Below are 13,226 nucleotides of genomic sequence, written 5' to 3' on the forward strand. Positions count from 1 at the left end.
AATGGTAGATTAAGTGTTCAGGGAGAGGGCTATTGATATTGATAAACATGTTAATCTTAAGAAGCTGGAATTGTTGGACATCTTGGAGTAAGTAAAGATGAATAATTCCCGAATGTCAGATGAAGTTATCCCAGACTATGAAAAGCAAGGATGTAGATTAGTGTATCTTCACTGCCACAGGTGAGCTACAAAAGTATTAGAGGACAGTAGATATGGTTCCTTTATTGACAAAGGACAGCGTGAATTGCCAGGTAATTACAGACCATTGAGTCTTACATTTGTCATAGAGAAATATATAAATTCTAAAGTACAGGATATATCTTTGCCTGGCATGATGGTGATTGATTATGGTAGTCAGGATTGATTTGTAGGAAATTCTGCGTCTCTAATTTGATTAAAAAATATATATATAACCAAGGATATTGAGGAGGTATCGTCTTCATAGACTTAAGTAAAGCCTTTGACAAGGTCCTGCATGGTAGGCTGGTCCAAATGGTTAGAGCTCATGGGATTCAGGATATATTAGCAAATTGCACCCAAAATTGCCCTAATAATAGGAGGCAGTGGTGTTGGAGAATTACTTTTCTGATTGGAGGAATTGACCTGTGGGTTTAGCACAAAGATTGGCGCTGGGACCTTTGCTTATGATGTATAGCAATTACTTGGATGTGACTGTAGAAGGTAAGATTAGTAAGTTTGGAGATGACATGAAACTTTGTAGTGGTGTAGATGGTGAGTGGGATTGTCTTGGGCTACAGAATGATACTGATCAGCCAGAAAGTTGGATGGAGCATTGGCAGATGGAATTTAATCCTGGCAAACTCAAAGTGATGCATTCTGAAAGGTTAAAGGGCCTGTCCCACTTATGCGACTTTTCAGCAATTGTTTTCGACCTTCAAGCTCGAGGGCACAGTCGGTTTTCCTTGGTTCTGAAAACTCCAACGGCTGCCCTCGACTGTCTGTAACTACATGGCGATCCCACTCCACTGCACTACGAGTTCAAAAGAACCATGCCAGCCAATTTTTACTCGCGGAAAATTTTTCAGCATGCTGAAATTTTTTCCTTGACCAAACTGAGGCTGCAAGTATGCAGGAACTTCTCTCGAGCATGAAGGAGAGTTACAGTGCCCTCCTAGGACCATGTGTCGACCATGCTGCGAGTTTATGGCGAGCGCAAGCTCTTCTAAACTCACAAATTAGGTTGTCATAGTGGGACAGGCCCTTAAATGACAGGGGTCTAAGGAATGTGGATGAACAAAGGGATTTTGGGGTACGTCCACAGATGCCCAAACTGCCAGCATAAGTAATTAGGGTGGTGAAGATAGCATGCGAGATGCTTGCCCTCATCATGAAGAGCAGGGAAACTGTGTTATAACATTATAAAACATTGCTTAAGCCTTGCCTACATTTAAGTTTTAGACATGCAGCTTGGAAACGGGCCCTTCAGCCCACCGAATCCACATTAACCACGAATCACCTATTCACACTGGAGACATTTGTTCAAATGTTTGGAATTTAGGTTGTTCATTATTCTCACGTGTATCGAGGTACAGTGAAAAGCTTTGTTACGCATGCTATCCAATCAAATCAGATAATACAATACATAAATAAATACAATCAAGCTAAATTCAAATACAATAGGAAAAGTGAAGAAAAAGTTTCAGTGCAGGGTAAAGTTCTCAGCATTGTAGCACAATTCCAGAGATGAAGCCCAATGTCCACAATGAGTTAGAAGAGAATCAGAATGTTTCTAAGGTTATGGAAGGAAAGAGTATGGAAAGAACGGTTTGGAAGCCTGATAACAGGAGAATAAAGCTGTACCTGTGTCTGGTGTGGTGCAGTTTCAAGCTTCCGTATCTTCTGCCTGCTGGTGGTGAGGAGAAGGAACGGCCAGCGTGGGAATTCTTTGATTATGTTTTACCTGCTTTCTTTCTGAAGTGGCTTGAAATGTATACGGAGTAATTGGTGGGGGGGACTGGTTGTGTGAGTGGCTGGGCTATTCCATAGCTCTCTGCTGTTTGTTGCGGCCTTGGGCTGAGTTGTTCCCAAACTGAGCTGTGGTACATTTCAACAGTATGCTTTCTGTGGTGTTTTTGTATAAGTTTGTAACAATTATTGGAGACATGCTGAATTTCCTGTCTCCCTTGGAAGCCGCGGCACTGGTTTACCACCTTGTACCTTGTAAGGATGTGATTTCCTCTAAAGATGCCGTCACTGATTTACTACAGCTGCTCTTAGTGCCTGATTGCTCTCCTGTCGCATGTTTCTGTGAATAATTTGGTTACAAACAATTCTTGGAAATGAAATCCTTTCATAAACCGGGTACTGCCAGTGCAAACACTTTATTTACAGCAAAATTACTGCCAAAACATGCCTGATGTATGAACCACCATTTGCAAAGTTGTAAACCTTATTAAACTGACCACTCAATTCATTGGTTGATTTGTCCAATATGAAGAAATGTTATTTGGCATCAACAACTTGTGTTTAATGTAAAAATCAAAGGCCTTCTCAGTAATTTTTGGGAAATTTGCTAAACCAGGAAAATGTCAATTTTTGACGAATTGCGCTTTCTCAGTTTTGTGTTTTCTTTTGGCCTTCACGCAATTTGCCCGATATTTTGACAGACATAACTAAGAAATCCAATAAGGCATGCATTTAGTAGCAGCATCGCAGAGATAGGGTGGTGAAGAAGGCTTTTGATGCATTGGGCTTCATGTGTAAAGAAGTTGGGACGTTGTGCTATAGTTGCACAAGATGTTGGTGAGGCCACATTTGGATTACTGAGTTCTCATGATTAAGGTGAGAGAGGCAATATTTTATACAAATCTACCAAGCCATGTTTTCACTCGGAAGGTGGTAGGTATATGGACCGAGCTGCCAGTGGGGCTATTTCAGGCAAATAGTAGAAGTTTGCACAAGACTGGGTTGCATTGATGGGAGGGAAATTAAGGTGTGGCTGCTTCTATTTAGTTTTCAATGGGCTTTTTAGTCTCTGGTCATTTGAATACTGGAAATTATAAAAAAATTAAATTTCATTTATCTTTTCTGTTTACAGTCCAAAAGCAGGTCTCTCAATAAAAACTTTGAAAAAGGACGTTGAGCGAAAGTCTCGGCACTTACTTATAGACCTTCCGTTGCCACCTGAACTTCCAGGATCTGAATTATCCCCGCCAACAACTCCTGAAGAGAAAAAAGCGATTGTTCCATCACAAATTAAAAAGAGACCCAAGTAAGTGAGAATTTTAGTTTTGTTTTGAAGATCTGAAGTTTCTATGTATATTGGTCATTCTACACATTTTCATAATATGCAGTCTGCCACAGACTTGCAATTTTATCTTTCAATATAACGTCTGAGTAATTTAGCACTCTATTGGAGTGCTGTTGGAGAAAATTGTTAGGTGGGATCCTTAATAAAGGTGTGAATAATTGTAATGCTGTCACTGGAGTTTTCATAAAGCATTGGTGTTGAGACACTGTATAAAAGAGTTGAATATTTCAATATATTAGAGATGTTCAATTTTCATCTGTGTTAATTTTCTTAGGAATCAAGGCTTTTGGTTTGATGACATTGATTAAATTAGGCCACTAATAAGATGAATTGTGCATTTTAGTAAGGGGGCGATATGTATAAAGATTTATTGATATACTTGATTTTGTTTTCTTGTTGAGGATGGCATCACCTGTATGTTGATTTGGACCTGGAGCTCAAATTTGGAGCTCTTTACAGGATAACACTGGAGGAGTAGCAAATGTGATTTGTGGTTGTGTAAACACCAATGATTTTCAACCAAAATTATGGACCTGCAAGTATCTGGTGGTAGTTAATGTCTCTAATTAAATGTTTTCCTTTGATAGAAATGTACATGAATTAATTGCGAGTACTATAAGTAAACTTTGTTCCAATTTTTATAATTTTTGTTCTTTTAAAATAAGTGTTTATCCTCTACCGACATGAAGCTACAGGAAATGTGGTGTCGGTGGAAATGTCGAATGTGGAGTGTGCTCTGGACAGTCCAAGTGCCTCGGATTGTTTGAGATCATTTATCATGCCTGAGGACATTACACCAGCACTTCCTCATTGAGTCTTCGTCAGCTGCTTTGCCGGCTACCATCACGACTTTTATCATATATGTAAAAAGGAAATTAGTATCTCTATTCACAATCCTCAGTAAGTTAAGTGTGGGAAGGAACTGCAGATGCTAGTTTACACCGAAGATAGACACAAAGTACTGGAGTGACTCAGCGCGACAGGCAGCATCTTTGGAAAGAAGGAATGGGTGACATTTTGGGTGGAGACTTTTCAGACCTAAAACATCACCCATTCCTTCTCTGTAGATAAGCTGTCTGTCTGGCTGAATTACACCAGCATTTAGTCTATTCTCAAGAAGTTTAACATTTTAACTCTGTGATTCTGAAAAACACCCGGTCCCTGGCTGACAAGGAGGAAAGCTTTACGTGTAACCCAGGCAATAAGTTTCCGCAAAGTCTTTAAACAGCCATAGAAGCATAGAAAATAGGTGCAGGAGGAGGCCATTCGGTCCTTCGCGCCAGCACCGCCATTCATTGTGATCATGGCTGATCGTCCCCTATCAATAACCCGTGCCTGCCTTCTCCCCATAACCCTTGATTCCACTAGCCTCTAGAGCTCTATCTAACTCTCTCTTAAATCCATGCAGTGACCACCGAGGTTCTCTTTCTATCCTTTCATCTTAAGATGTGTTTTGACAAAGCTTAATTGGACATACCATTTCAATTAAGTTGTTGCAAATGGAAGACAAGGTTATGTGTGACTTTTGGTTTATCCTAAGCTTTTTTGATCACTTCTATATTTGTCTGCCTTATTGAACACTGACTTTTGATTGCTCCTTTTGAAGCAGCTAATCTATTTCTGGAGCAAAAAATGAATTGGGTCTCTTGCCTGCCTCCATGGCTGGGATACCTGATTGAAATTCCTTTTTTTAGCTGCATTGTTATTTTCAGTTGGAGTTACATCAGAAATTGTTGGTACTGATGGAGATGAGCAGCGTCGTTACATTTTTTTTAAATAAAGCAGTAACTTCATGTCATTGCAGCATACTTTCCTGAATTTTATATAAATTCCAAAGTGTGCATGGCAAGATCCAACAGTGTCTACTGATTCCTGAGAGGAGAGAGAACCATGGGCACTTTCCTCTCACCAGCTGTTGCTTCTTCCTGTTGGCCATCGCTTTGTCTGCTCCACCACCTCCCATTTCCACCTCCACCCAGTCTTCACCCTCCCGTTGCTTTATCCACTCCCAGCTCCCCATCCTCTGGCGTCACCGACATATTCTAAGGTGGAAGGGGAGGAGGCAGTGGAGGTGCGGGCGGAGGAGTGGACAAAGCAATGGGTGGAGGAGGCAGCAGCGGTGGAGGGGAGAGAGTCCAAAGCAGCAGCTGATGAGAGTGGAGTGAGCCTCTGAGTGGAGGGAGCTCCGCGCACTGTTGTGCCCTGAAGAAAGCGCTGACAGCCAGGGGCTATAACTTGAACCGCAACAATAGTTGCTTCAACTGGATGGTGCACAAACTGGTGAAGAATGGCTCGCTGGTACAGACCAGCGCCATCGACACTTAGTTTTAAGGTGGAAGGACACTGGAGTAACTCATCAGGTCCGGCAGCATCTCTGGAGAACATGAATGTTTCAAGTCAGGCCTCTTCTTCAGACTGATTCAGACCTACTGAGTTACTGCAGCACTTTGTGTCATTTTGTGTATTAACCAGTATCTGCAGTTCTTTGTTTCTACCTAGTTTTAAGGTGATTCTGATTTGCATAAGGGTTTTGCGGCATGTAACCCTTGCGTAAGTCGGTGAGTGGCTGTATTAATTTTGCTCATTTGTTAGATGCTAATTAAAAAAATTATAACCAAGATTGTTTATTTTTAGAATTTGTGGTCCTCGACATGGTGAGACAGAAGTAACGGAAATCGACTGGGGAAAACGTTGTGTAGACAAATTTGATATTATTGGAATAATTGGGGAAGGAACATATGGACAAGTTTACAAAGCTAAGGATAAAGATGCAGGTAAATTGTTATTTATTGGACTGGCATATTTTGTGAAACTTTAGAAAATGTGTTCATATTAAAGAGAGAATTAGGTTTAACATTTTAGGTTACTGATCTTTTGTCACAAACCTAGACTTTTTAACTTGTCTTTCAACATATAATACCTGCTCTAATTTTCACTGCACTTTCTTTTGGATAGATCAGTAAGGGCTTTTTACTGGGTTTTATAACCAGAAAAGTAATTTGCCATTATTCATTTCCTTTTGATGTTCTTATGGGCTGGATATTCAGTCTTAATTAGGTGACCCTTAAATGTCATAATCCAAATTATGCTTTATCCTCTGCCAGGACTTACTGGTGTCTTCCCCCATGGTTTTTTCCTCAATCAAGAGCAAGCAATCTACAAAGCTTCTGCCTATTCCAGTCTGCATTAGGCAAATTGTAGAATGTAGCGTAGGTTTAAATGTCCTTCCTGTATTTTGTATTGGTCTGCAAGAAGTGAAGAGCATCCTGTTGATGTGAAACAAAGTGTGGAGCTTGTTACAGAGAACCAAATGCACAGCATGGTCCGGGGGGGAGAGAGAGGGGGGGGGGAGAAGATATGTTGTTATTGTGAATCCGACCTCAAGCCCCCAAACCACCATTCCCCATTGGCATCGTTGATTCTGTGACATAATTTTCTTTCACCCAAGGTTTCTGAGGTACATAATTATTGTGCTGTCGCTGAACTATCTATTGTATTTCCCGATATCCACAACAGATTGAATGGCATGAAGAACAATAAATTGATCTTTTCACAAAACTGTATTGCCTTTGCCTGATAATCTTGAGGTTTTTTTAATTGCCCTGCTACAGCATCTGTAATGACGCATGTATTTTCAAACGACAAATGTTAAGCTTAGCTTCCCTGCTTTGTCTCTCTTTGAATGAAGGTGTAGCCATTACTATATTACAGTCTAATAAAACAGTTCCTTATTCTAGGGAAAGTTGAGAGTTAAAACTAATGCATTAAATATCTCAGCCACTTAAGAGAGCAGGATGAGGTCCATCGAGACTCAGACTGTTGTCAGTCAGCAGCGTTAACAATTTGCCTGGTACTATTGCCTATGGGACTATTTTCCATTGTTGTTCTTCCCTCCCAATTTCTAATTTTATTATTTCTGAGGTTTCCTGTATCAACCATGGTGAAGGCTTTTAATTTGCTTCCCTTTTGTTTCTCATTATTAGTTCCCCAGACTCACTTTCTGAAGGACAACTTTCATTATCTGTTTTACGTCCACTTATAATTAAGAGATGTAAACGAAAAATAGATTTCTGCTTTATTTTTACAGCAATAGTGGTTTTGACTATGGGCTTTTTTCTACCAATTTATAATTTGTGGTGTTTTAAAAAGCATCTCAGTACCCTTTTAATTCCTTCAACCAATGAAATATAATAGCATGCAACATCTATCTAGCCCGGAATATATAAAAGTAGTTAGAGGACACCTTGGTGACCATGATATTATAACCGGCTTAATGATTTCTCTTCTTAGCATCCTAATGTGATAATGATTCCATGAAATTACTATTCTTATTTTTCTACCTTTTTATCAGATGTTCATCTTTGTTCCTTGCAGACTTTTCTTTTATTTCTCTTAGTACTATTTAGTACTACTGCCTTTCTGTGTCTGAATAATTTTAAATGTTTTTGTCAGATACTACAAAGATCAAAAACCTTTGATACTAGTGAGCTGCCAATGGGTTTTTTCAAAGCATTGTATAAGAATACCGTTACATTAGTAGCGATGTTTGTTGCCGGTTGTCAACATTTCTGAGGAAATAGTTCTGGTCCTTTTTGAAATGCAGATTCTGTGATTTAATACTTGCATGCTTGTTTTCAGGTGAAATGGTTGCTTTGAAGAAAGTCCGCTTGGATAATGAAAAAGAGGGCTTTCCGATAACTGCTATTCGAGAAATTAAGATACTAAGGCAGTTACAACACTCGAGCATCATAAATATGAAAGAAATTGTGACAGATAAGGAAGATGCATTGGATTTTAAAAAAGATAAAGGTATCTTGTTCCATTAGAAGTAATTCTGAAGCATTTAGAACACCTTGAATCTCTTAATTGAAATGCATTGTAACAGACTGAACGTAATAAAGTTTAGTGTGACGATCCATAAATTGTGTTGCAGGCAGTGAACAATTTCATAAACTTGGGCACGTGGGTAATTAACACTTTGATTTACAAAATTTAAAGTTGTGTTATTCACCGATACAGGTTTTGTAGGATTTTGAACAACATGTATATTTCACCTTGGGCACTAAACTATACCATTCGAAGTTCTTTGTATTTGGTTATAAGAAGAACTATTGTTAGAAGGGAGGAGGAGCTTAGTTCGCTATTATATTGTACATTCTCTTTTCTCAGTTCGATACATTTTTCCACCTCAAAATGTATCCAGCTCCCTGTTGAAATAATTATTAAATCTATTTGCATCATCCTATCTAGGCCATATTCCAGATCAAACAATCATTACATTAATTCCTTTCCCTCAAATTTGCAGCTATTTTAGATCATCTAATGATTACTGATTCATTTGGCAATGGAACATCGTCCTTATTTATTGTTTCATGATTTTTCATGTTTTCTTTTCTCTACCCTTTCCCCTTATTTAATGTTTTAACCACCCTTACTCTCGAAAAGCAGTATTCCTTGTCTCTTGCTGTAATTTAAGTTTTTCCACGTTAAATGACAATCGGTGATCACGTTTTCATTCTCATTAATGGCTTTGGCATCTTTCTAAAATTCACCCAGAACTGAAGGCCTTCTTCAAATTGAGATTAAATTAGATTGAGGTTAAATGTAAATTTATTTGTTAAATGTAAATTCCTAGATTTTATACTGTTAACACCACAACATTTTCATAGTACTGATGTCTGGACAACTAGCAAATAGTTGCTGAGTAAAAGTGTGACATTGATTAAATCGCTCTCATGTAACAAAAATTGAAATAATATGGCCAAATCCTCCACTTTCCTCTTTTCTACCCTGCCACGTACAATAAGTAATATCTGGATTGTTCTATTTTAGATATGACCCAGTCTGTCTTAGTTTTGTTCAACTTCTCTGCCAACTTCTGTTTTTTTAATTGCGATTTTTATTTAGTAGGAGTACCATCTTTAATGAATATGGATGTAAAGTATTAATTTGTGTAGGAATGACCTGCAGATGCTGGTTTAAACCGAAGATAGACACAAAAGCTGGAGTAACTCAGCGGGACACACAGCATCTGTTGTTTACCTTTCCCCTGACTCTTCCGAAGAAGGGTCTCGACCTGAAATATCGCCTATTCCATTTCTCCAGAGAAGCTGTCCAAAGTATTAATTTAATGCCTCCATTCAAGGCTCTTGCGCCCACACGGCCATATTTTTTTGCAACCATAATTTTGGCCCCCTTTTGACCTCTCTTTTACTATTTATATATTTCTAAAAGGCTGATGATACCGGTTTATTATCTGGCAATCTGTTTCATATTCTCTCTCCCTTTCCCTTATCCTTTCTCAATTCTCCAGATCATCTCTGAATTAAGAGCCAAGTACACCATAAATAATTGTCTTTCCTTGTTTTTTAATCAAAAGAATATAATAGCCATTTCCCATGATGGGAGTGTGTTTAGCTCCTCTTTGATAGCAGTAAGTGATCAGAATCTGACCGTGCTTCCTAACAATATATTCTACTTAATCTCTCCTAGGTGCATTTTACTTGGTGTTTGAATATATGGACCATGACTTAATGGGACTGTTAGAATCAGGACTGGTGCATTTTACTGAAAACCACATCAAATCTTTTATGAGACAACTAATGGAAGGTCTGGACTACTGCCATAAGAAAAACTTTTTGCATCGTGACATCAAGTGTTCCAATATTTTACTTAATAACAGGTATTTTTATTTTTGGATCAATAACTCAATCATCACAGATCTAAAATGATATGCTAGCAAATTAACAAAATTGGACAATCCTCAGTTTTGAGCCCTTTGATTTTATTACGTTGAATCTGCTGTAAAATGCCATTCATCAGCCTCTCCTAAAGCATTGCGTACAGAAGGATAATGGACTAGGCTTTTAAAACTGGTCTTGTGTGTAAACGCTACGAAACATGAAGGCCCAGGAAAGACTTGCAGACTTTGGTGGGTAAACCTGTGGGTTTGCTCTTGCTGAACTCCACTACTGAGTGATCCTAAACTTAAGTCGCAAATAAAGATCACTTAATATTCATCCTTGAGTGACATCTGTTTCTTGAAAATTAGAAATAATGGGTGCCGTTGCCACCACCATTTGAGAAATTAAACTAATACAGTAACTCTGTTGTAATAAACCACATTGTGGGGGAGAGGGGGGGGGGGGGGGGGCTTGTGGTGTCTGTTTCTGCCGGTTATCTGCTATAACTGAGTATTATTGATTATCTGCTATAACTGAGTAAAGTATTATTGAATATAGTTGAAACATGCAACTGCACATGTTGGTTAATACACACAAGGAAGCAGAGTGCTGGAGTAACTCAGCGAGTCAGGCAGGATTCCTGGAGAACATGGATAGGTGATGTCGGGACCCTTCAGACTGATACAGCCTGCTGAGTTACTCCAGAGCTTTGTGCAGTTTCATCTTAAAACTGTGAGGCGATGCTGTTGGTTTGCACCAGTGGGCCCTTCTTCGCCGGCTGCAGCACCGTCCGGTTGAAGCGACTGTTGTTGCAGCTCACGTTGTAGCCTCTGGCAATGACAGTAGAGTGGGTAGAAGAGGGAGTGGACAGAGTGACGGGAGGAGTTGGAGGTGGTGGGGGTGAACCAAGAGATGGGCTGACAGGAAGAAGCAGCAGCTGATAGGAGGGGAGGGAGCCCCTGGTGACCGAGCACTTCCTGTTGTTGGCAGCAGCCTGAATAAAGTGTTGTCCCCAGGAGCTACAATGTGAGCCGCAGCAACAGCTGTGTTAACCGGACCGTACGGTGGGTGAAGAATTGCTCGCAGGTGCACCTTGCAAGCCGTGGGCAGCGCCGGAAGCCAGGGCCTTAAGATGCTGGGGAGGCGGTGTGAGCTGGGGGTGGAGTCGGCAGGTCCATCTACCATGACCAAAATCAGCTATCAAGGGGTCTATTACACCGGGAGTTTATTGTATAGAATATACACACATAGTCCAAAAATGTAGCTAGTGAAAAATAAATAAAACATTGCTGGAATTACTTCACAAAAGCAGAAAATGCTAGAAATGCAAACATGCCCCCCTGTCTGTCTGCCCAAGTAATGAAGAATTGATGCATGCAGTAGTGTGCGAAGCAGGATAAAATGTCAGAAATATAAGAAAAGCATTATTTTACTTTCCTACTGCTTTCTTTAATTAATTACTTTTGAAATGTGTCACTGTGCCAAAATAAATGTACATTATTCAAATTTTGAATAAAATCTTCTTTTCCACTAGGGGACAGATTAAACTTGCTGATTTTGGGCTTGCTCGACTTTACAATTCGGAAGAAAGGTATGTAGCATTTTAAAATATAATATGTACTAGTGACTTTAATATTGGGCCTTCTGAAAGAAGCTTTCTCCCATTCAATTCAATTATGTCTGAAGTTATTTCAACTCCAATCTTTGCTCCTGAATTTTGTCACTTAACGAAAATCTATTTTGAACAGCAGTTCAATGTATATGGATTATTTTGTGCCCTACATAATTCTGGAGGATTAGAACCATTGTATCCTCTGTTGAAACCATAAAATATAGGTCTCCATGCCAGGAGATTTTTCAAATTTGCATTCTTTTTTTCTAAGACTGTTTGTCAATGTAAATTAATTTTATTAATTTCTTTACATTTTTGATTCTTGGGTTTTATAATAAAGATGTGATTAATATCTGCTGACTATCTCTCCTGTTCATTATTCCCATTATATTTTCTCCTCTGCCATGAAGAACCTGTTAATTGTAAGTGTAGGAAGGAACAGCGGATGTTGGTTTAAACCGAGGATAGATACAAAATGCTGGAGTAACTTAGTGGGACTGACATCATTGCAGGATGGAAGGAATGGGTGACGTTTCGGGATGAGCCCCTTCTCGGGCCTCGAGTCAGAGGAGAGGGAGATACAGAGATAAGGAAGTGTAAAGTGTGAAAATGAGACTTCAGAGGGGGTTGAAATCAAAGAAAATGTAGAATAGGTGATTGTTAGCTAGGAGAAGATATCAACAAATCAAACAGATTAAATGTAATCAGCGATGGTCAGACTGGTCGGAGACTGTGAAGAGGGTGGGATAGAGAGGGAAAACAAGGGTTACTTGAAATTAGACACTCCGACAATGGAATAGGCCCAGGGCAGAAAGGTCAATGAGGGAATGGGAGGTGGAGTCAAATTTAGCAACCAGATCAGGTAGGTTTAGGAGGACTGAGCGGAGGTGTTCAGTGACACGATTGCAGATACAGTAGATAAGATGGATGAGGTTCAAGTGAACCACTGCCTCACCTGAAAAGACTGTCAAGGTCCTTGGACGGAGTCGAGGGAGGAGCTAGAGGGACAGGTGTTGTATCTCCTGTGGTTGCAGGGGAAAGTACCTGGGATGGGTGGTTTGGGTGGGAAGGGACGAGTTAATCAGGGAGTTGCGGAGGGAGCGGTCTCTGCGGGAAGGGGTAGAGATGGGAAGATGTGGCTTGTGGTGGGAAATTGCTAACCACTTTTAGAATCCTCTCAGGTGCTGACTCCAGATAATTCCCTGGTTTGGAATGGCATTACAATCTGAACAACACGTGCTTTAATTTTGAGGGGTGGAGGATGGTACGAGATGTAATTGCTCAATTTTTCTCTGAATTAATTTTGTTTTGTACTGTGAAATATCAGCATTATTTGTATCCTTTGCCATTATAATACAAAAAATGGGTAGGCTGCTGTTGAGGCTGGTGTTCTATAAGATAAAATTATTAAACTCTTATTTTCAAAATTCTACAGTTCTTTAACTGAGATTTAAGTTCTCAGTTCTTTAGAATTTGGTGGTTCTGATTCATTTTCTATTTGTTAATTGCAGTCGTCCTTACACAAATAAAGTTATTACCCTCTGGTATCGGCCACCTGAACTCTTGCTTGGAGAAGAACGATATACACCAGCTATAGACGTGTGGAGTTGTGGGTAGGCACTTTATTTAACACTACCAGGAAAGTTGTATAGAAAAGCAT

The 13,226-nt window shown here is 39.6% G+C and overlaps 1 protein-coding gene across 2 annotated transcripts in view; it reads left to right on the forward strand.

The window, feature by feature from the left end:
* Positions 1–13,226, forward strand: part of cdk13 (cyclin dependent kinase 13) — a 50,915-nt gene that overhangs the window by 12,308 nt on the left and 25,381 nt on the right. For both annotated transcript variants that reach the window (XM_033019977.1, XM_033019976.1), the window contains exons 3-8: positions 3,059–3,232; positions 5,906–6,045; positions 7,910–8,080; positions 9,764–9,953; positions 11,489–11,545; positions 13,078–13,179. In XM_033019977.1, the coding sequence (XP_032875868.1) occupies positions 3,059–3,232; positions 5,906–6,045; positions 7,910–8,080; positions 9,764–9,953; positions 11,489–11,545; positions 13,078–13,179 (834 nt within the window). The remainder of the gene's footprint in view (positions 1–3,058; positions 3,233–5,905; positions 6,046–7,909; positions 8,081–9,763; positions 9,954–11,488; positions 11,546–13,077; positions 13,180–13,226) is intronic.

This window comes from Amblyraja radiata, chromosome 4 (assembly GCF_010909765.2).
Source record: "Amblyraja radiata isolate CabotCenter1 chromosome 4, sAmbRad1.1.pri, whole genome shotgun sequence".
NCBI classification, from domain to species: Eukaryota; Metazoa; Chordata; class Chondrichthyes; order Rajiformes; family Rajidae; genus Amblyraja; species Amblyraja radiata.